The sequence below is a fragment of the Panthera pardus genome, unplaced genomic scaffold (assembly GCF_024362965.1).
Source record: "Panthera pardus isolate Hobbes unplaced genomic scaffold, ASM2436296v1 HiC_scaffold_345, whole genome shotgun sequence".
Taxonomy (NCBI): Eukaryota; Metazoa; Chordata; class Mammalia; order Carnivora; family Felidae; genus Panthera; species Panthera pardus.
In genome coordinates, this window is record NW_026526927.1 from 353,956 (window position 1) to 377,257 (window position 23,302).

Consider the following 23,302-nt stretch of genomic DNA (forward strand, 5'->3'; position numbering starts at 1 on the left):
TTCAGGGCTTGGAGCTGAGACCATGCGGCTCCGCTCGCTCCCGCCTTTAAGGAATGTTTCCTGTAACTCCACTTGGAACTCTGCCTTTCTCAGAACTGCATGAAAACTATTTTAAAAATTATACGGAAACTAAAAACGTGGAGGAATTGTCAACAACTATGGAAACTAAAGAATGCCAAGGGCGTTCCCCTGCTGGACATTCAGGGTGAGGCACGGCCGGAAGAGGGTCTCCTGGGGGAGCCGGGGGCACCAGGTCCTGGGCAAATCCACCTTAGCCCCTGTCTCTGTGAACACACAAATTCAGGACGGCTTGGAAGTCAAAATGCAAAGCGAATAAAGCTGGTGAAAACACTAGCAAAGAATGTGGGTATTTGTATAACCTTGGAGTAACGAAGACTTTTTAAAGCAAGACTATTGAGAGCATATAGTATTTGTCAGACAGATAAAACAACTCTAGTAAGCTTACACACTTACCTACATGCAGACGGACTCAGGTCATCTGCTTGCTGTGAGCAATAAAAATTCATAACGTGAAAAAGTTGTTGACACTGGGCTTAGTCTTATACACGATTCAAGTCAGTTATTAGTTAATTTTGAGTAATGGTGCCTCAGAGTCCCTGGGTCCTAGGAAAGGATCTCACTGGGGGATAGCACCCCTGTCACATGAAGAATACCTGTGTCTTCACTTCTAATAGTTAAGAAACTGGAAGTGGGATTGCTGACTTCAACGCTGACTATACATTTCACTTTTTAAGAAAACACCAAACTGCTGATCAAAGTGATATAATTTGGTATCTGCACTAGTAACGTAGGAGCCTTTCGATCTACAGCTTCACCAACGCTTTTTATTATTGGTTCTTTTGATTATAGCCATTCTACTGGGTGTGTAATGGTATCTTACTGTGGTTTTGTGTTTTCTTAATGGTAAGTGATGTCGATGTGCTTATCTGCCACCGTGGATCCTCCTTGGTGAACAGTTGGTTCAAATCTTTTGCGCATTTAAAAAGTTAAAACACTGGGTCATTTTTCTTATAATTAAATTTTGAATTCTTTATATATTCTGGGCACAAGTATATGATTTGCAAATATTTCTGCCTTTGGCTTATGTTTTCATTTTCTTAATGGTGCTCGTTTGAAAAGCAAATGTTTTTAATTTTGATGAGAAACAGCTGCATTAATATATGGGCCTAAAAGGAGTCAGCCCTGCTGGCTTGATTCTGTGGACAGTGAACGTACAAATGATATAACACACATGCACACCACACACCAAACACACATGTACTGTGCTGCACACACACACATACACTGCATCACACACACCATGTACACATGCACACATACACATGCACTGCATCACACACATGTACTCGGTCACACACACACACACCGTATCTCACACTAAACACACACACACACACACACAACCACACACACATGCACTGCATCACATACTATGCACACACAACCACACACGTGCATCACATTATACACATCATGCACTCACACGTGCAAACATGCAGTGCATCTCACACCAAACACACGTGCACACACACACTGCATCACACACACCACATACACATACACACATACACCTGCACTGCATCACACAACGTGCACACACACACACACACACACACACACGGAATCAGAGAATTGTGCCAACACAGAAGCAAAGGACTGTGAGAAGTTCCAGCTGCAAGGTGACACTGGGCGCTGCCCCAGGCCTGGATAGCGCAGATGGTGAAGCAGAGGGGCACCCGATACCTGTGGCATGCTTATTTTGAAGGACAGCTCTTTCCTCCCTGCTGGAACTTTTGGAATATTTTGATAGCGGTTCTGTGTCACATACTCATATGTGCTCAACTTCTTGAACACTAGAGAGGAGAAAGGCGGAAACAGGCAGTTACAATTACGCAAGCGGGCAGAGTGGCCCACAGGCCACAACCCGGTCTTCCAGGGCTTCCCCCCCAGGGTGCCGGGAGCTGCCTCCTAACCTGGGGCGCTGGGGGGCTGCTGCATGGCCACCCCGGGGCCCACCTGGCCTGTGGGAGGCAAGCAGTAGCTCGTCACAGCCCCAAGGCTGCTGGTGCCCCGTCCCAGGAACAGCTACCCTGCAGCCTTCCAGGCCCACAAAGCCAGTGTGGACCTGGATGCTGGCTCCGGCACTGTGGCAGAAGCACCCCAGGTCACTGAAAGGACATCTGAGACCCGAGTCTGTCAACAGACAGCACCGTCCACGAAACGGGTTCTGTGCCTGCTTCAGCAGACGCACCAATCCTCCCACTTCTCTCCCTAAAACCAACAAACACGAGGACAGATGGCTTCTAATTATTTCTGGAAAGGGATAAGGGCCACCCACAGAAGCCTAATTGCAGCTGGAAGGGCAGACGGAAGGTGGGCTGCCCCCCACACCCGCATGGAGCCCGTTCCCTTCCCTGGGTGGTTTGTACAAGGGCATCTGTCTGTGTTTGCTTTGGCTTCCTGATGAACTACACCTGGCTCTTACTGGTTCTCCCACCTCCCCCAGAACCTGTGTGAGGGCATAATTTGCATCTGGCCACATGCTCGCGAAAACACTAGTTCTCTGGCAGGGATTGTAGGGATGGCTGCCATCACCATCAGGTGGCAAGTACACACTGTGTGTTCCCCAGAGCTCACACTCGTCCTGAGTTTTGAGTAAACACCTTCATCTGACAGTAACGAGAGGAGATGTGGCTGGGGAGGGAGGCCAGAGTGCGGTGTGCACTGAATGAGTGTCTGCCGTGTCCCCTCCAGCGACACTAGGCATCAACACAGCAGCCCGGGGCCCCTGGTCTTTGGGATGCTCTGTCCCCCGCTTGTGTGGAGGCGGCTTTCCCCACACCCCTGCTGCTGGTACCAGACATCTGTGCATCTTCCTGGGAGGTCTTGCCCTCACCAATGCTGCACTCCACTCGTGCTGCAGTGTCAGGATGTCCTTCCCCCAAACTTCAAAGAGGCATCCAGCTGCCCACAGCTTCTGACAGGCCCCCCAGCAGCCCCTACCCCCCACCTCAGGGTGTTTGTGTCACGCCATCCCTTGGAGAGTGGGTGGCCCCAGCGCCTTGCACAAGAGGTGAGGGGCGTCACTTCCATGACTGGGCTACAAAAGGCCGGCTGCCCCCTCATGCTGGAGTGTCCTGGTGGGAGGAGGCACCAGCCAACAACTCACGGGGAACTGAGGCCAGGAACTGGCCTGCCAACACCCTGGTGTTGAACCTAAACGTGGGTCCCAGTCGGATGAGACCACAGCCCTTCCTCACACCTGGCGGAAGCCTTGTGGCCGAGCAGGGCCAGTGGACCCAGCTAAGCTATGCTGAACCCATGACCCACAGAGACTGCAAGGTGATAACTCTGTTACTTCAAGCAGGGTAAGTTTATTATAACAATAGCTAATATCCCAACTTTTTCTGGAAGTCTGTGCTTTGCTGTCCAAATACCCTGTAAACAGCACCTTGAGCCATAAGCTCCGTGTGCATCTCCCTCCCCTACCCCCACAGTGAGTGTGGCACCACCAGCCTCCCTGTTGCTTGGGTTGGGGCCCTCTGGTCCCTGTGCCTGGATCTCCCATTGGCCATCTGTCCCGTGGACCTGTTCTCCAGTCTCACATCCGTCTGTCCTGAGTGGCCGCAGTGGACTTCTGGACCTGCCCAGCTTGCCACCTGCTGGCTGTACTGTATGCTGCAGCTGGGGCACTGTCCCCAAATTCACCCTTGTCCCCATTGGCCAGTGAGTGGAAGCTTTAGGATAAGGGCCTGGGCTGACCCACCTCTGGCTCCGGGTGCTGATTCCGGCCCTGGCTCTGCTGAGGACACTCCCTGTGCCAGACCCGCTCTGGCAGCCACATAGGGCCCCCGCTGCCACCTTCTCCCTTGCAGAAGCCACAGAGAGAATTCATGCCCTCCCCTGGGCCACTGCGTGGTGGGGCCTGCTGCACGCAGTGCCGCGTGGACTCCAGGAAACGGCCAGTGTCCCTGCAGCAAGCTGGGTCAGCAGATACCCTGTCGCTGGCTCACTATTTTTCATTGTTAGGACTTGGTGCTTCTCTAAATCCCCTGTTCTTTTTTTAATGGTGCCTGTTCCTGCCTCGCATGTTCTGCTCCCTTATCTAACTTACTCCTAGTCCCTCTCGTGTCCTCTGCAGGCCTCAGAGCAGAATGAGCCCTGCTGTCCCTCTAGGGGTGTCTCTTCCTGTCATTTGTCTGATGTGCTCGTTTCTAGCAGGGGCCGGCAGACCTTGTCTTGGGCCATGTGGGAACGCAAGGGACAAAGACTGGAGTGGGGGTCAGGACACATACTTAAGAAGAGGTGGAAGATGAACAGGTATCCAGGCAGCAGGAAGCTGAGGGCAGACAGCAGCAGGACGAACACCCCAATGCCCAGGACCACCAGGGCCTTCGTCTTTACAGGGAAAAAAGGAAGGAACAGCAGCCAAGTGTCCTTGGAGACACCTGCGGAGGCAAGGGAGACATGCATGCATCCGGCACCTGGGGCATGGCCAGCCCCTCCTTGGGAGGTGGGGGAGGGTGAGCAGCCCAAGGAAGCCCCTCCCCCACCCCAGTGTGTGCCCTACCTCACCCAGGTGCCCTTGCAGCCCCCTGACTGAGGTGGGTGTCACAGCCCCACTTTACGGGTCTGGAAGGTGAGGCTGGGAGAGGATAACTAAGGGTCCGGGTTGCAGAGCCTGACCCCCTGCCTGGCTGAACCCCCACCCTGTCCCAAGGGCCATGCCACTGTGCCAGGCCCTCCCCGTTCTCAGTCAGCCGCCCTCACAGGGAACTGCAAGGCAGTAGCCAGCGCCTTGGGACATTTCCAGGACTTGGCCATCTGGGCCCCAAGGGCTGTTGACACTTCCAAACTTCGGTGTGAGGAAAGCACTGAGGAATCTGCAGGCAGGCCCATGGAAATGGAATCCAGCTGAAATGCTCTCATCCCACCACAGAGTCTGGGAGGTACTGATTCCAGTCCTTTACGTGGCATGGAAAGTGGCTGCCAGGCCCGCTGTGTGCCTTGGGGGCTGCAGCGCAGTGTGCATGAGGCTGGATGTACCATGGGGTGGCTGGCCACATGCTTGTCCCCTTAGCCGGTGATGTCTTGATGAATTCCCACCAATGAGACCAAAGTGCCCCAGGGAACTGGCGGGTAAGCAGCCCCATGGAATCTTCTGGAACAGCAAACCCAGGAGATTGCCTCAGTCATCAGGCATTCATGTGCAGCACATCCACGATGGTTCTGGAGCGAGCAAGTTCCCAGAAAGAAGCACCTTCGGAGACCAGGCTGCCCTCTGTTCTGCCAGCGCGTGGCAGCGAGGGCCCAGCCGACGCCCACATTGGAAGGAAGTAAGGACACGTGCTATGGAACTCGGGTGCGCTGAGGCTGCTGCTTACCATGTGTGAGCCGCATTTCAGAGTGTGTTGGGGCAATGAGAGGCCCCGTGGCCGGGAGGACCTTCGCAGGGAATCCCCAGTGCCCACCGGTGACTGTTCTGAGGCGGCAGTCACCGGCCAGCCCCTCTGCTCAGGCCATGTGTGGGGAATGTCAGGAAGGATGGCAGGCGGAGGCCTCCAGCTGGTTGTGTGCAGAGCGCAGGCGGCTCTTCTGCTGAGCAGGGCCGGGTCTCGCTGAGACTCCCACTGTTCCCTTTTACCATGGAAATATCCAGGATGCACTCCAGAGCAGGTGCAGGTCAGATAGCCCATCCCACCAGGGCTCATCCAGCCCAGGTGCACTGAAGGCCTTGGGATGAAGGTGCACAGGGCATGGTGCCCTTCCAGGAAGAGGGCATGGCCGTGACATGCTCTGGAGAGAGGCCTGGACCGGGAAAGGAAGCTTTGCTCTGAACCCTGAGGGCTGAGGTCCCCAAACACTCAGGACAGACACATGAGGTGCTCCGCTTGGGGTTCTCCCTGTGTCAGTGTCCAGGGCTGCTGTGACTGATGGCCATAGACCAGGCAGTTTCAACAGCAGAGATGAAGCCCCGAAGTCAGGGTGTTGCAGGGCCCGTCTCCCTCCGAGGCCATGGGGGAGGATCTGTCCTTGGATCTTCCAGCTTCTGGGGCTCCAGGCACCCCTTGGCTTGTGGCCATGTCCCTCCAGTCTCTTATAAGGATGTTTTCACTGGATCCAGGATCCCACACATTGCCAGGTAACCCATGATCATCTCAGGATCCTTAATCACATCTGGGAGGACCCTCTCTCCAAATAAGGTCACGGTCACAGGCCCGGGGTTGTGCAGTGATGGACAGACCTTTGAGGCACATGTGTTCCCAAGGCCAGGTTCCTGGAGCCGCTCAGCAGACACCTGCAGCCACACACCACCCAGCACCTTCCCCAGGCAGCCCTGCCCTCCCGCCCCACCCTGCTCCCTGCCAAGACCAACTACTGGGTGATGGGCACAGGGCCCCAAACCTGCCTTCTGGTCCCTGGGGGACTGCTGCCCTCCTGCCCGGCCCCACACCTCACCCAGCTAGGGGCGGGCCAGACTGACGTCCCCCAGAAGGAGAGCTTTCCCTGAAAGACAGCTGGAGGGAGAGGCTACCACCACGAGTGACCCGAGAGAAAGCAACGCCAGAGAGGGCCCCCCGCCCCGTACCTTCATAGAGGGGATGAGTGCGCAGCACCTCCGGGTTGACTGAGTACTGGATGAAGATGTACAGCAGGATGCTGATCAGGCAGAGCAGGCTGGCCAAGGCGGAGACCAAAGAGCAAAAGAAGTACCTGCGGGGGGCAGAGCCAGACTCAGGGCTGGGCAAGGTGCCCCTGACCCTGAACCCAAGGCCCAGCCTTCTTCCTGTCTCCTGGCACCCGAGCTCCCCAGGGGATGCCCTGAGGGCACCTCCAGTTTCTGTGCCCCCCTCCCACCCCCACGCGGCAGTGAGAAGGGCCTGGCCTGGCTCCCAGGTGGGTACACGGAGGCTCCAGGCGGGTCGGGCTGCCCGCAGCTTCCTCCACACGCCGCCACTGCTCACCAGGGCTCTGCCGGGTCGGGATCAGGACCACCACCCGTGCCCCCCATGTTGCATGGGATCCTGGGTGCTGTGCTTCATCCAGAAGCATGGAAGCCCAGCAGGTCGGGGAAGCAGGGGTGCTGGGACAGGCGCCTGGCCGGCCAGCGGCCCACAGTGCATCATCTCCACACACCCTCCCGGGGCCTGTGCACACTTCTGTGCACAAGTGACATCTTGTGCTTTGGCATTAGACCAGAATCACTCCTGTCCTCTTGCCTGTGCTCAGGACACAGAGAACAATCTAACCATCAAAAAATTAAATTCTGGTCAGCAATTCTTGGAATAATCTTCTGCTGCAAGGTCTTCCTTTGGGCTTTCTACCGTGGTGATATTTAAGGAAACTGTTTCTTTAGCATTTTCAATCTTCAGCAGTGTCTTTTATCCAGCTGAAATTTATCTGACTCCATTATTCTTTTCCAGAACATCTTGAGGTTTGTTTTTGTTTTTTTAACACATCTTTAGGCAGAGAGCTAAAACGAGAATGTCCTCAAAGGGTCATGTGGATGTGGAGGGCAGCCTGCATTGTGGCCCCTTGTCAAAGGCCCTGGAGGGCACGTGTCCTGTGTGTCCCCGAGGTGCAGGGGGCACAAACCTGGCCCCACACCTGGCTCTGGTTCCCAGGGAACCTGTGGTGTGCGGTGCAGCTGTTCCAGCCGACGGGCCCACCCCGCAGCAGAAGGCCCTCGGCCATCCGGTGCTGCTGGCACCAGGCCAGAGGCGGCCCTCCCGGCAGGGTGAGGGCCAAAGCCTGTCCAACTGCATGTTCGGGGCCAGAAACGTCGCTGTCGTCTCTGACTCCTGCGTCTGTGGTGCCTCAGCGCCCAGTCCGGGCACTTCCCCTGTGAAGGCACGTCCTCTCAGGAGCTTATCACACTTTGCCAACTGTTTTGGCCAACTCGTCTTGTAAATGTAGTCATTTCCTCTTGCTTTCTCTGCCTGACGGTGGAAGGGACAGGAGGGAGTCTGGGACTCCACGTGGACAGGGGTGGCCATGCCCTCACCAAGACCCCCGCGCACATGGTGCCCTCCCTCACTTCTGCACACACTCCTTGCTGCTGCCACTGCCCAGTGGATAGGAGGGCTCCTGGGGCCCAGCCGTCCCCACCAGGAACTTCTGCAGCCTTTTGTGCCCGGAGGCCACTGTCAGGACCTCGGAACTCCACCCTGTGTGCCCTGTGGGGCCCGGTCAGCTTGGTCCTCCTCAGTGGCAGGGCCACACACCCTCGCCCATCCCAGACAGCCGACCAGACCTCAAGGCGACCAGCCTGTGGCACCAAGACCTTAAGAGGAGCATCTGGGGGAGAGAAGAGAGCCCTGCTACCATGAGGAGGCAGCCCCCCCCACCCGACTCCAGCTGGCCTGGGGCTCCTCCTCTGTAGTGGAGAGGGCGAAATTTGTCAAATTCTCATTTGACTTTTCTAATGATGACGGCTTTGCATTTCCTTCTGCTCAAAGCAGCAACGCTTTTGAAGCCTGAACAAGTGGAGCATTTCTTGACTGGGCTGCACGGAGCATGGCCCTCCTGAACCAGGCTGCCCGGAGCACAGACCACGACGCTCCTGGACCGGGCTGCCCGGAGCACAGACCACGACGCTCCTAGACCAGGCTTCCCAGAGCACAGACCACAACCCTCCTGGACCGGGCTGCCCGGAGCATAACCCTCCTGGACCAGGCTGCATGGAGCACAACCCTCCTAAACCAGGCTGCCCGGAGCACAGACCACAACGCTCCTGGACTGGGCTGCACAGAGCACAGACCATGACGCTCCATGACCAGGCTGCACGGAGCACACCTGCTATGAGTGGTGGGTGAGCAGTGGAACCCCTTGCAGCGCCATGAGCCGGCGAAGGCCACTCTGAACTAGCTGGGGGAGCCCCTGCGACTTTCTTGGCCACTCACAGCCTGGGCCCTAGCACATGGGGTCCTGGCAAAGCCCGTGCAGGACTGAACACCTGCTCCCAGTGCAGCCTCGACCCACATCCTCTGTGCTCTGATGGCCTCCCAGGAGAAAGCGCCCGGGTCCAGGCCAGCGAGCAGGTCAAGGACAAGTCAGCTCAGCCTGAGCCCCTCTGGATGGGGCTGGGCCTCCACATTCGGAAGGGGCTCCAGGCCAACACATTTCAGAGCCAGACAAGGAGAACAGAAAGACGTTAAGGACCGCTGTGCTGGGGACAGCACGTGACTCCCCCCACTGCCTGTGGCCCCCACCCTCTTACCCATGAGGCCCCCAGCCTGCAGGACCCCTCTCTCCAGGCCCCCTCACCCCTCCCCCTGACCAATCCCCCTCCCTCCCCCAGTCCTTTCACCTTCTCCTTCCCTAGCACCCCACCCCTCCCCCCTGCCAAGGACCTCCTCTCTCTCCACCGGGACCTCACCCCTCCCCACTTCGAGGTCCCTCCTCCCTTCCCCACCCCCGGCCCCTGCAATGCCCTTTTCCCTCTTCCCTGCTTGGTCTCCCTCTCCCTCCCCCAGGACTCTGCCCCTCCCTCCCGGACCTCCCCCTCCAGCCCCTCACCTGTAATTCCTGCCCCCTACACAGTTGTTAAGCCATTTGCAATGGTGGTCAAAGTCAGAGACACACTTGTTGCAGGCCCCACAGTGTTTAGCCTTCTGGCTCCTAGAAGGAAGAATTCACATGAGCAGCCTGTGCGGGAGGAAGACAGGGTCAGAAAGGAGAGACAGGTGGCAGGGAAGACCAGGCCCCAGGCGGGTTATCTTCCCTCAGCCACGCCTGCCACACTGTGCCACCAGCTCCCATCCTGAGCCACAGGCCTCCCTCCCAGGCTGCCTGCTGAGCCCTCAGGGCTCTGACTAGCCCAGGTGGGGTTCCGGTGGGGGGGCTGGGACTCATCCGAGCCCTTAGATGGGTGAGGGGTCTTGCATGTCTCAGGGCCACTGCTGGTCATTCAAGGAAAGCAGCACCGGTCAGCTGCGTGAAAACAGAAAGGCCGGGGCAGGAGACCTGCCTGTGCACAGCACGGAGAGGGGATGGGTCCACACGGCAGGGGCCGTGCCCTCGGGGCTGCCTGCTCCCACACCCTGGGCACTTACACGACGACCTCACACAGGTGGCAATATTGGTTCTCGATGACACGCGTGTGTTTTGATGGGTCAAAAGTGGGTATGGACTCCAAGTATTTCTTGAGCCGTACGTTGGTTTCAGCAGGATCGATGGAAATTCCAAGCAAGTGGACCACGAAGTGGAAACAGAAAAGCCCACCAGTCACCTGGCCGTGAGTGTGTCAAGGAACATGCAGGCAGGCCTGGTCAACACGGCGAAGGTGCCCGCTCAAACTAGAAGCAGGACCCTGGAGGCACCTGCTTACGGCCTGAGGGTGTGGACCCCGCGCTTCACCAAGGCAGCAAGGGAAGGCCTTCAGGGGCCAGCGGCCACCACGCTGGGTGCCGAAGTCGTGAGGGTTCTTTGGGCAGCAGAGATGCTCAGAGCACGTGCGTCGGGGGAAGAAGACGGTGTATCATCAAAAAATGAAGGAGGGGAGCAGGGAGGGCTCACACGGCCAGTCTGCACGGTCTGTCTGGGTCCCATCTTGTTGTCTCTCCTCGCTCCTAGGCCCCTCAGGCTCTCTGGCACCCACTCCCGCCGTGGCACCCAGGGTAAAACCAGTCCCCGGGCTCCCACCCTCATCTTCCCCTTCGGGACCAACACACTGTCTGTCCCCTTGGAAACCAAACAGAAGAGGTGGAAGCCGCCTCCCTGTCAGCCCTGCCCTGCTTCCCAGGACCAGTGCTGAATGGGAGGGTTCAGGGTTTACAGGTTGGGTTCCCGGGTGTGGTAGGGGGAAATGACCCAGCCTGGGAGGCGAGGCCATGGGTGCACGGGGTTCTGCCGGGATTTGACAGGGGTGGGGGTTCGGAGCAGGGGGTTGGGGCTACTGCTCAGTCCTGTGGGAAGCCCTTTGGGGGGGTCCTCCTCAGACCTGCCAGCAGCCTCTGCTTCCGCCTCTGAACAGCCTGGAGCTGACAGGCGGGGTCCTGCCTCCACAATGCACTAGCCTGAGTGGGAGGCTGCTTCTGGCCCAAATCGCTCATTCCTCCCTCGCCCTCCAGCCTCTAGGCACCACGTGCAGACCCAGGGCTCAGGCTGCCAGATGAAGGCATGGAGGCGATGGGGACCCAGCCCTGCTGGGGGAGGAGGGCAGGAGGAGGGCAGATGAGAATGAGCTGAGGGCCACGAGGATCAGCCCAGGAAGCTGGTGCCCAGGCCAGGGGTGAGTGGAAGGGTGGCTGAGAACCAGCCGGGCCCTGGGGGACCTGCACGGGGGCACGAGACTGACCAGATCCCTCAGTGCCACATAAGGGTTGTGGTGACACCAAGGCCCTTCCTGTGGCCACCGGACCCTGCAGGGCTGGGTAAGGCCTGAGCCTCCCCTGCTCTGCTGTCCCATTCAGGGTATGGGGCCGTGGCCGGGTGGTCAGGGGTCTGGTCAGGCTTTGCCATCACAGCTGGAGACACCAACACAGTGCTGGTATGCCATCTCCCTGCACCTATTCCCTGAAGCCTGAGGCGCTGGCTGGAGGCAAGCACTGTTTGTGTGGTTACTGGGGCAGCGGGAGCAGGTCCTGAGCAGAGGGGTCCGGCCCAGGACAAGAGGTGCAACAGGAAGGCCCCTTCCTCTGTCGCATCAGAAATAGGCAGGCAAAGTATGGGGGAGGGACTGAGGCGTTGGGGCCCTTGGAGACATTGTAGGGGCAGCGTGGTCTACACTATAGCTTCAAACTGGAGGCAGCAAGGCCCCTGACCTGAGCCTGATTTTCCCCACATGTCCCAACCCTGCAGGTGCCGTGGCCAGGCCACTCCCAGGACGTGTTCCCCAGGAACAGAGGGGCAGCCCCCTGCCATGTGGTAGGCAAGCCCTCTTAAGCACGAACACAGGTTCATGACAGGTCACCCGTGGGAGTGACACGGGTGAGCAAAAGGCCACCGCGTTTTGCCTGGCCGTTCACACCATCAGCCACTTGGCTGAGAAGTGTCAGCAGGTGGGCACCACACCAAAGTTCTGCCCCCACATTCAGATGCCCTGGTTATGGGTGTCTCTCAGGTTGCAGATAATAACAAAAGTAAAAGGGACAGGGTAGGAGGTCTCCAGATGCAGAAGGCCAGGCCCTGCCCTCGAGGCCTCATCCCTTAGAGACAATCTGTGTTTGGTAAACACAGCTCCGCCAGCCCAGGACACATGCCCTCCTGACCTTCCTTTCGGGTCCTTCAGGTTCTGCGGCAGGAAGGGGTGAGGCGCCCCCCAGAGCTCCCACCACCCGCCACCAGCCCTGCAGTCACTGAGGCTAACCTAACCAGGGGTTTTGCCTGGCCATGGCGCAGGCCCTGGGACTAAGACGGGTCACATCAGAGGCCAATCCCTCAGCACAGGGACCCTCTGGGCCCTTCACAGGGGCAGGGCGGTGGGGGAAGCTGGCCTCTGAGGTCAGCAGGGAACCAGGGGTCCGCCTCCTCTGCTTTGTCTTCTGGAGGTGCAACCGAGACCTTGCCTTCCCTCCTGGGGCAGCAGCCCCTGCAGCGCCGAATGACGCTGGCGCCCCCCCGGTGGCCAAGCGCTTCGGAGCCTGGGGGAAAGGAAGCCAGCCAGAACCTGAGACTTGGGGCCAGCCAGGGGCTCCTGGGAGAAAGGGTGTGCAAGTGAGCTCAGGGCGCCCTCTGGGCCCAAAAGCAGGTGAGTTCTCAGAGTGCTCCCTGCACAGAGGACATGAGGCAGCTCGAGAAGGCCCCAGAACAGGCTGAGCCACAGCGAAGGGAGAAGGGAGACAACGGATTAGAACCCAGAACGCAAACAAACCCACGGTCAGGGATGGAGGTTAGGATACAGATAGAGGGGAAGCTGGAGGCTGCAAGGAGGCCAGGAACCTCCCCGGAGCTGGCCCCTGCCGACACTGAGGGCTTCTGGTCCCAGAACGAGAGAGGGCTCCCTCTCAGAACTGGGAGATGTTTCGCTGTGGTGTGAGTCCCAGTGAGAGTGCCATTCTGACCAGGAAGTCGTGGGTCGGGCACTGCAGGCCTTTGTGCTGGGACAGAGAGAGGAGACCCCTTGCCACATGCAAAGCGTGAATTGTGACTGGATTCTGGATTTAAAAAACCCGACAAAGCAGGTTTTGGGGACCAGTGGAGAAATCTACAAGGCTGGCCGACTTCTGCCCATCCTCTTGTGTGTGAAAGACACAAGTTACACGGGGTGATGTGGGGCGTGGGATGTTGGCTTTGGAGGCCCCACCTAGCATCGCCAACCCTGGGCCACAGGCCTAGAAGTGGGGCAGCTGCATTCAGACACACAGGACCCACATTCCCGGCTCTGTGCCGCTGGATCAGACACCCTGAGGGCCCCACAGGGGGAGGCCGGCCAGATCAGGGGCTGCGTGGCGCTGGGCAGGGGGCAGCAGGCTTGCACATCAGGCCATGGGGGACGCCCAGGCTCACTGGTGGGGTTGGCCAGCGGTGGCCCCCGGAGCACGGATGCGCTGGCAGAACTGAGGTCCGTCACTCACAGAGTGAGGTGTGAGGAGGGGGCTAGGCTGGCGATGCCCGCCTGGCCAGGGGAGGAGCACTCGGCTGCACCTGCCACGCTCCACCACGGGGCCTGCCCGTCAGCCCCAAGTGCGTCCCTGATGCCTGCCTACCTGGCCTGAAGCCTACTCTGGTGACATGTCTGGAACCTCCTTTCAAGGCCACCACGGGGTTCACAGTCCCCACTGTGTGGCTCCTAGCAGCTGGCAGGTTTTCTCTCTGGCCTCGGCCACTCCAGGCCCGGCCAACACCCTCCACCAGACTCACTTGTTGCAAGAAGGGACACGGTTATAATCGGTGTCTTCCTTGCACCCCTGGCGTGGTTCCCCCACCAGCCAGCCTGACCCACCCCACTGCAGACCTGCAGACAAGTGGGGCCTGCATGGGGCACCCCAGACCCTGAGAACGAACGCCATGTGAATCCCTGGGACTCAGCCTTCAGTTTCTGAGCCAGCCCTGTGACCCCTCTGCGACCCTTTCCTGTCGTCCAGGCTGCCTGCCTCACCCCAAAGACCCTGGACCCCAGGCGTGCTCTCCCTGCACTGACAGCAGGCAAGCAGCAGACACTCCTGTGCTTTTAGCCCCAGCCCCAAGCCAGTGAGCCACACAGAGAACAAACGTAAGATTTCAGGCAGCGTGGCCATGGCAGGTGTCTGGGGTAAAGAGGGGGAGTGGGGTCGCAGAACAGGGTGCGGACCCGTGGGTGACTCAGGTGTGGGGGCTGGTAGGCATGGCAGGGCCCCGAGCCAGATCTGGGGCAGGGCCCGCGGGGAGCCTCCCTGGGACAGCAGGCACTGCTCCCACAGTGAAGGATACACCATACATGATCAAGTTCCAGTTAGGTGGCAGCAAGGGGACGAAGATACAGAAGTTGGTGAAGGCCAAGATGAACAGTATGATCCAGGCCACCACCTGGAAGGTGTGCAGGGGCCACGACCAGCCATTCACTCTGGACCAGTGGCGGGGCGAGGCCGGTTTCCTGCTGGCTTCCCGCAGGGCCCCTCTCTGGCACCAGCTGCACAGATCCATCTGCAAGACAGGTGGAGGGCCACCCCCACCCCCAGGGACACCGAGGAAAAGGTTGCAGGAAAAGCAGACCCTATGACCACGCGACACTTCTGTGTGCTGAAATCCTCAGGAAATCTTCTGCAAGTTTCCCTTGAGGACGATCCTGCTCCAGAACAAAGGCCTGCTGACCAAGGGGCTTCTGGGGTCTCTGGGCACTCTGGGGACACCCAGGTCGAGCTGAGGGGCTGGGAGGGAGCCGTGGCCACTTCTGGCCAGGTGTCAGTCCGTTGGAGAAGGTGAGCCACATCACAGCTGCCCCCGGCAGAGCCGAGGGTCCTGCGGACTTTGCCTCATTAGGGCGGATTTCTGCCACTCTTCTCGGGGTGTGGGGCCAGGCAGGGCTTACCTGATCAGTGAGACCCCTGGGGGACCACAGAGACCATCCCACATGGACGGCGAGGCCAGCCCCCCGGGGGTTGGAGCACAGAAAGGCACCCTGTGTTACAAACGACACAATTCCCGCACGAAAACAACATTTGGATGGAAGTACCGGCCAATGGGAAGGATGCTTCTGAAAACCAAACCCCATAAAACGGGGAGCTGGACTCTAGGGTGTAACCACAGACCTTGGCACAGGGAGGTGAAGCAGGGACGTGGGAGAAATTGGAAGTGCCATGGAGGATGGCAGTGGAGACAGCACTTATCTTGTCGAAGGAACGAGGGGGTGCGGAGAGGACACGAGGGCACAGGGAAGGCACGGGAGGGCGCATGTCAGCCCAGGAGCCCGAGGAAGGCAAGGGTGGGCCACATCCTACGGGGCTTCCCAGGACAGAAATGGTATCACTGACATGTGGAAACACTGAGGTTGCAGCTGGCATTGGATTTGGTAAAACTTGAAACAGAGCGAGTTTTCAAGTTCTGAAAGTACTTTGAACCCGAACAGAGACAGCCAAAGTGTCACAGGAACATGGGACCGAGAGTGCACGTGTGGGGGCACCGCAGTAGCACTCCTCGGAGGCCCCCCGAAAGCTTCCCTGCAGCCAATCTCAAAGTGGCACCAAGAGCAACACTCCACGGAGGGTGAGCGCAGCCTTGGTCCCTGGGGCAGGACCACAGCACCATGAGTGTGAGGTCACAACCACGCACACGGCCCAAGTAGCCGCAGCGGGAGGTGCACACTTACCCAGTCACCAGGAGTGGCTGTGGTGGGCGCCACCAAAGTCGGGCCCCACAGGCTCCATAGTCACGTGGGCTCTGGTGAGCCGGGGGGTCTGGAGAGAACAGCTGCAGGTGGTAGCAGGGGCCTCGCCCCGGGCCCCCTGGTGGGGCAGGTGTTCGGCTCCAACACCCCCTTGGATCTTCTGGTTCGGTTTTTCAGTCTCAGAAGATTCCAGCAGTTCTCACCAGGACAAATACACAGTTACCAACAAACGCACGGGCTCCTGACTCCTGCTGAGACCAGACGGCACAGTTAACGTGGGCTCCGTGTGTGCACAAGACACCCGTGCGGACACGTCCATCCACGTGCTCACGCTCACACACCACACACGGAACACACGTGCACACGCAACACACCTCACATACCACGTACATGACGTACCACACACATACACCATAGAGCGCATATACATGTGGAACACACACCACAGAGACATACACATGCACCACACGTACAGCACACACACAAGACACACACGCAACATAGACACACACCACAAACACACACACACACACAGCATAGGCACGCAAGATTTCTCGACTCATTTCTCGTTCCTCACCTTTCTCGTGCTATTTCCTCGGCCTGGAGCCACGTCGTTCCCCACCCCCTCCGCCGATGGCCATCTCTTGCCTTTGGAGCCTGTGCTGGTGTCACTCCCTAGACGACCTCCTAACCACCCCCCCCACCCCCACCAGATCTGAGCCAGGCCCCCGTCTACTCCTTCCGCAAATGCCAGGACTGTTCCCCTGGATTCAGCCTGCAGGAAAGGAACCTAACGATCTCCCTCTTGGGCAGACTCGGTGGGGCCTGGGTCCCCTCTTAGCCCAAGCTCAGTTCCTGACATTCGTTTTTCGTTACTCCTAAGGGTTTAGTCCAGGTTTTGGTGTGAGATGTGTTGGAGCCGCAATGCTCCCACAAGGCCGTCGTCACCTCCATGTCCCCAACACAAACATGGCCGACTCACAGAAGCTTCGAGCAGAGGCTGCTGCACTGGCCCAGTGTGACTGTGGACGGTGACCCTGCCCCCTGCCAGACAGACACCGTCACACCATGCTCTCTGAACAGGGCGTCCTGGGCGCACCTGCGTGTTTATGATATCATAGCCTGGCAAACGTGACCTTCTGAAACCTGACACAGGTCCTGACAGCCCCTGAATCATTATTTCATTCTGTGTCCTGCTTGGGGATGCGCACAGGTTGTGCTTCTGAGTTCTCTGGTCACAGTAGAAGCAGGAGACACCTACCTCACTGGGAGACAGAACCCGCTCCACTTCCTTCCTGGTTAACAGTCCAGGCAGGACTGAGGATCACAGTCTCACTCGGCCCAGGCCTGAGAAACAACAAAGGCCCAGTTGCCGTGGCAATGATGGAGCCCAAGGCGCCTCATAAAGCCAGGGCCGGCCCCACCCTGGGGCCCCCACAGCCAATGGGGGGCAGGGCGGGTCCAGCTACAGACACCCTGTAGAGAAGGCCCGGGGCCCCCACAGCCAGCTGGGGACACCCTGCAGAGAAGGCCCCCGTGGCCAGGGCAGGGCCAACTTCTGGTCTGGGTCATTCCTACATCCAGCCTGACTACCTGGGCTTCCATGTCCTCAACACGTACCCCCTTTGGCCCAACACACCATGCGGAGCGATCTTCAGGAGCAAAGAGTCCCTGGGGATGATAGGGACGCTGATCCTGGCAGCTTTGTCTGACCACAGGCGGGCGAGAGGAGATGGGGCCCAGGATGAGGGGCCGCAGGGAATGAGGGTGCTGGAGGCCGGTGGCCGGGCGGGGGAGGGGAGAGCGGCTGCCCCTTATGGGCCCTGCACACCAGCACCCGCCTGTGGGCAGTCCCGGGCTGGGGCCCGCACAGCTCTGCGTGCTAACCTCCACCTGGAACCACATCCCAGGGAATCCTGTGCCCAGGCCTGCCAGCCACCACTGTCCACAGCGCTACCCTGGGCCAGGCCAACATGCCACCAGAGACCCAGGGCAGACGACAGGCTGCTTGACCAGGGTCTCAGACCCCCAAGAGCCCAGCCATCGGCACAGCAGAGGCCGCGGATGGTGGGAGATGCCAGTAACTGAACACAGTTCAAGTTCAGGGCAGGGCACCCACCAGAGTGCAGGCCTCCCACAGTGCACTCACTTTTGAGCCGCCACGTCTGACACGGCATGTGAGTGCTGGCTGTGAGGCCACCACTCCCACTGGCAGAGCTCAAGCTGCGGCAAAGTTTAGTCTTTACAGCGCTTGAAAGTGCTTTTCGGTAAATGAAGACGAGCAAGTTCTCGGCCTTCTGCATAGAACGGGCTTCCCCAGATACGCCTGTGTGCAGGCTGCTGGCCCCTCGCTGGGGTTTTTTCTGGGGCCTGTGGCCTCAACCCCTCCACTCGGCAGACCCTGAAAGAGGCACCAGGGAGTGGGGCAGGGGAGGCACTACCCCAGGGGTCCCCCGAGTCTGCAGGTGGTCGGGCCTCCTGGCTGACCTGGAGCCACGGTGACCTCAGCCACTCACACCTATGAGAAATGTGCCTCCAAAAGAGACATCTTCGCTCCATGAGAAAAACTTCAGAAGCTACAACACTAAGAAACAGACTAAAAACCAGAGCCGTAACCCCCGCCCGGGACAACCAGGACTTTTCCCACGCACAACTGCATGCCCTAAAGTTCTAATGGGCCCCACTCTGTGCTGTGGGCCCCACTCTGTGGGCCCCACTCTGCAACCCACTCTTGTCCCCTCTACTGCAGCCCAGTGTCCCCTTCCCTCAACACAGACTCCCCCCTAGTTTTAGGGTGCACAGAGCACTCCACCGAGTGTGATCCTCAACCTGCCTGACAGGAAGGTCATTCACAAGCTCTGTTACGGGCCTGCTGCAATCCCGCTGCGCACACACCTAAGCACCCAACCCCCAAAGGATCAGCACTGGGGCTAGGGGCAGGGATGGCGGAGGAGTGAGGTGGGAGTGCGGGACAGGTAGGCGCTGGCACTCACGTGCATACACACAGGCACCAACACACACACGCCAACACATGTGCTCACACGTGTACGGGCATTGACTCACACACATGCTCACACACGTGCTCACACATGCACTAGCACAATGTGCATGTGCACACCCGTGCACCAGAATAAACATGTGCACACGCGTGCTCACACATATGCTCACATGTCACACGTACTCATGTGCACACAGATGCACATACGAGACTGCACAAGCGTGCAACACTCACACATGTGCACACTCTCCATCTCACTGGTCTTGTTTGGAGTGTGGCTTCCCACAGAAAAGGCAGCAAGTTGGACCCCCATCACCTGGCACTGTCTGCCCAGACAGCCCCTTCCTGGAGAGTCAAAAGCATGGTTGAGGTGCTGTGGTGCTCCCATGCATCCGTGGCTGACACGTGGCCACTGTGGCTCTGAGGGACACTCCCCCTCTCAGGCCACCTGCCCCCAGTTATTCTGACCACCAAGAGCACCTGTGGGTTCTGACCTGGATCCTGCCAGCTTCCTGGGGCAGCAAGCCCAGGGAGGCGCCCCAAGCCCCAGGTCCCCCCTTCACGGCTGTGTGTGACACACCCAGGAAGGAGCAGCCTGACCGTGGGGTCTGTCCTCCTGGGGACTTGCTCCTTTGCTGGCACCTGCCACGGCTTCCTGACGCCTCAGCTATGCAATGTTTTGCTCCCCTTCTCCTGAGGTTCCCAAGGCGCCCTACCAGTGCAGCAGGCAGTGGTAGCAGGGCTGGCCCACCCCGTGGCACTTGTGGGCCGGGGGACGTCGTGCTGTCCACTGCCTCCGTCACACATACCCCCTTCCCCCAGGATTCACTCTGCCCTGTGAGGTGACAGAAGCACCAATCTTGTTTTGTTTTAATATTTTGAAGTTTATTTATTTTGAGAGAGAAAGAAGTGTGCGCACGTGCGTACAAGTAGGGGAGGAGCAGAGGGGGAAAGAGAGACTCCCAAGCAGGCTCCGCACTGTCAGCACAGAGCTCGACATGGGGCTTGAACCCACGAACTGGGAGATCATGACCAGAGCCAAGATCAAGAGTGGGACGCTTAGACGACAGAGCCGCCCAGGTGCCCTTCCAATTCTGTTTTCAAAAAGGAAGCCACCTGGAAGTTGTGCAGGGTGGGTAAGAGAGACACACTGCGGGCGGAGAACGGGGCCAGACACAGAGTAAACGCGAGAGGGTGAGCAGCCGGAACGGACGCTGCTGACCTCCTGTGACAAAGGTTCTTGCTGAAAAGTCACTTGGAAGTGGATACTTACAGGGGCGCCTGGGGGGCTCAGGGTGGTTGAGCGTCCGACTGCGGCTCAGGTCATGATCCCACAGTTTGTAAGTTCCAGCCCCATGTCGGGCTCTTAGCTGGCAGCTCGGAGCCTGGAGCTGCTTCCGTTTCTGTGTCTCCCTCTCTCTCGGCCCCTCCCTCTCTTGTGTTCTCTCTCAAATATAAACGTTGAAGAAAATTAAAAAAAACAAACAAAGAAGTGGACACCTATGGGGCTGCAAACAATTACATGCAATCGCTCTGTATTTTATTGAGATCTCTACATTTTGCAAATGTAAACAAGCATCCAGTAAACACAACCAGATTAAAAAAGTCTATGGACACAGCACATCACTGTCGTCAGGGGGCAGTGTCAGCTTCCAGCAGAAGGCAGGCCTCGCCCAGCACAGAGCCTATCCCAGGCCAGGAGGGTGCAGCCCCACCATGACCTGCTTCGGAAATGTGGGGACTGCGGGGAGGGCGGGCAGGGCAAACAGCACACAGGACCCTCAACGTGGGCATCTCTTGCCTCCCAGGGGGTGCTCGGGAAGGAAGCTGGGGCAGGATGGTATGTCCCGGCCAGCCACAGAGAGGAGCTTTACAGATCCCTCAAAGCTCAAGAGACAAAGTACAACGGCTCAACCCCACCCGGTCACACACCTGTATGTGTGCTGTCCACTGTCCAGGATTCACGGGGCTACCCACAGAAACACGGGATCCGCGTGTGGCTGACATGATGCCAGAGACACCTCCCCACCTCCCCGGGGCTGCTTCCCGCACGCCAGAGGGGACAAAACGAAAGTCTCTGTCTCACGACAAAAACTCTGTACACACAAATAAAAAAATAAAAAACTAACGGAAGTCTATCTATAAGGCTAGCTCTTTGCAGAGGCTGCAGGTTCTGGAAACTGAAGAAATTCGTATGGGTCGTGGGTCACCTCTGGCTGCTCCCCGATGCTGAGGCCAGAAGGACTTCCTGCAATTGTGGGAAAGACAGGTGTTCACACAGTGGATCCACACACACGTCGCGGTTCACACCGGGCCGAAAACGTGTCCTAGTGATGGCGGTTAGTGAAACCACAACTCAGCCATAGAGCCCGCTTGTTACTCAGCCAAACCTCCACCATGGACGAGCACCCCCGAGCCCACAACGTCAAGACGTATTTCGCGAGCCCGACCTTCTATCTGGGAACTACAACAGCAGCATGGGGAAGTAAGGGAGTAAATTCAAGGAGCCAGGAAGCGTTTGGTTCCCTTCCTGGTGGGACTGAAATCCCTGTGGGGCCCACACACCTGCCCGCTCTGTCTCAGTAAACACAGAAGGCCCCAGGCCACCTGCTCTCCCCTCAGGGCCCCGGAGGATCGACACACTCGTTGACACTCTGTGTTAGGACTAAAAACGGGAATGGCAGAAAGAAACAAACGTTCCCCGAGTTGAACTCAGTGTCTGAGGCTCGTTCTGCCCCTTCCAAGGTCCCTGGGGTGTAGCCAGCTGGGGCTCCTCATGACGCAGGGCCGGCCATGTCTCACGGCCACTCCCCACGATTCCTAACCCCAAGTGACTTCCACTCACACGCTTCAGCCCCGTGCAGCTGCCCGACTGGAGGGCGGTCTCAGCGCCCCAGGGGCAGGGGCACCCTGCAGAGGGAGCAGCCCACAAAGTCCCGGGGCCACCTTACCCAGGTGGTGCTGGTCCCTATTGGAGGGGGAGGTGTTGGACAGGGAGCTGAGGTTGGAGGACAGCTAGAAGGCCCCGCGCTCTGCCTGTGCCTCGTGTAGGTCCTGCAGAGGCGTACAGAGACACAAGCAACCAGGAGAGGAGGGAGGCTGCAGAGCAGATGACTGGCAGGCCTGACGTCCATCCGCCGGTGGGCAACATCCCCACTACGGGGCGAGCCTGCCTGCAGCGACCCCGTAACACACGCCACTTCTGGGAGGGTCCTGCTCGCGAGGCACCCCAGAGATGGAGCTGGTGACAGGACCCAAAGAGAGCCTGCGGGACACGAGCTCTGCCCAGACACCCCTGACGCTACCTTGCCCCCTGTGAGAGCCGGCTGATCCTGTCCCGAGCCTCGTCAGCTGCGTGCTCCACCAAGGCCAGCACGTGCTCCTCTGCCGTGCTGTCAGTCAGGCTGCAGGCATTTCCTTCCGGCTCAAACGTGCAGCTGCGAGGCAAGAACACCACACACGTCACCGGGGCATGTGCTGCTCCCACCTCACCACGGTCAGTCCCTACCACTCCCCAAGGTCACCATGGGCTGGGAGCAGGGGCACGAAGTACTCCTTGGCCCTGTCCTCATGGCTGTAACTGCAGCAATACGCGAGGCCTCCACGAACAGCAAGGGAGACCCGAACGGCCGCTGGAGGTGTCTCGTGTCTCAGCTGCACACCTGAGTCGATCTAAGAGCAACCTGACGGCAACCTCACTACTCACAATGTCATTCGAGGCACCGTTGGCAAAAGAGGCAAAGCTCCATGGAGCGTGGAGACACCAGAAACAAGGGTGAGCAGGGAGCACAGGTCATGAGGCAAAAGGGGCGTCCCGAGGCTTCGGCAGGTGGCCTCAGACCCCACAAGAGAAGAGCTTTATTTGAACAGCCAAGGGTCGCTGGGTGCAGCACCCAAGGGATGTGGTCTCTCCTGTGGAAGGTTCCAGAAGCATATGGACAGATTCCATCCAAGGAGCTGTGGGAGCAAATTCTGCCTGCAGATCCCAAGCCTGCAAGAAGCCCCCCCACCCCCGCCCCGGCCCAGGGTGGATGGCTGCAGGAATTGGGGGGTCGGGTATGATGAGAATGAAGCCCCCCCCCAAAGCGTGTCACTTGCCTAACACAGTCCAGCTATGTCCCCCGCTCAGGGACAGCCAAGCCAGGCCACCAACAAGTGTCCTGCATAGGAGGGAACTTCTTCAGAGTGAAGGGCCAACAATCACTGCAACACACATATGGGAACAGCAGTGTCACACCTGGAACAGAGCCTGCGTATGGCTGGCAGGGGCGGTCCAGCCCTTGTGCCCCTAGGTCCGTTAGCGTGACAAGGCCCGGCTGGTCCAGGTTGCCGGCCAGCTGCCTGGAAACACCTGAGACCAGAGCTCACACGCAGCCTCTGGGGACCAGGCTCCTTCCAGCAGGTGGGGGGGGGGGGGTCCACAAGCTACTCCACAGACACGGGCGCCAGCACAGGCTCACCCTCACTCACATTCCTGAGGTGCATTTCCCGATACCTGATAACTTCTCTACTTCCTTTTGGATTTCTTGGCAGTTTCA

At 58.7% G+C, this 23,302-nt stretch overlaps 1 protein-coding gene and 1 long non-coding RNA gene across 2 annotated transcripts; both read right to left on the reverse strand.

The window, feature by feature from the left end:
• Positions 1-165: 165 nt before the first annotated feature.
• LOC128774617 (palmitoyltransferase ZDHHC11-like) lies at positions 166-15,025 on the reverse strand. Its single transcript, XM_053893681.1, has 7 exons — positions 14,374-15,025; positions 10,077-10,252; positions 9,541-9,642; positions 6,611-6,735; positions 4,317-4,469; positions 1,636-1,874; positions 166-231 (listed from the first exon to the last, which is right to left on the reverse strand). The coding sequence occupies exons 1-7, from the start codon at positions 14,584-14,586 to the stop codon at positions 166-168; spliced, it is 1,074 nt and encodes a 357-aa protein (XP_053749656.1). The 5' UTR covers positions 14,587-15,025.
• Positions 15,026-20,282: 5,257 nt separating this feature from the next.
• On the reverse strand, positions 20,283-22,736 carry LOC128774629 (uncharacterized). The gene is made up of 2 exons (XR_008419066.1): positions 22,070-22,736; positions 20,283-21,012 (listed from the first exon to the last, which is right to left on the reverse strand). It is a non-coding gene; the product is annotated as an uncharacterized LOC128774629 (long non-coding RNA).
• Between the last annotated feature and the right edge of the window lie 566 nt (positions 22,737-23,302).

What these genes read in the sequence shown, in the direction of transcription:
- LOC128774617 (XM_053893681.1), bottom strand. Translation starts at nt 14,586, where the DNA reads ATGGATCTGTGCAGCTGGTGCCAGAGAGGGGCCCTGCGGGAAGCCAGC. An exon ending in CACCTGTGTGAGGTCGTCGT is followed by an intron (nt 9,643 to 10,076) that starts GTAAGTGCCCAG and finishes TCTTCCTTCTAG; the next exon opens with GAGCCAGAAGGCTAAACACT. An exon ending in CATCTTCCACCTCTTCTTAA is followed by an intron (nt 1,875 to 4,316) that starts GTATGTGTCCTG and finishes TCTCCTCTCTAG; the next exon opens with TGTTCAAGAAGTTGAGCACA.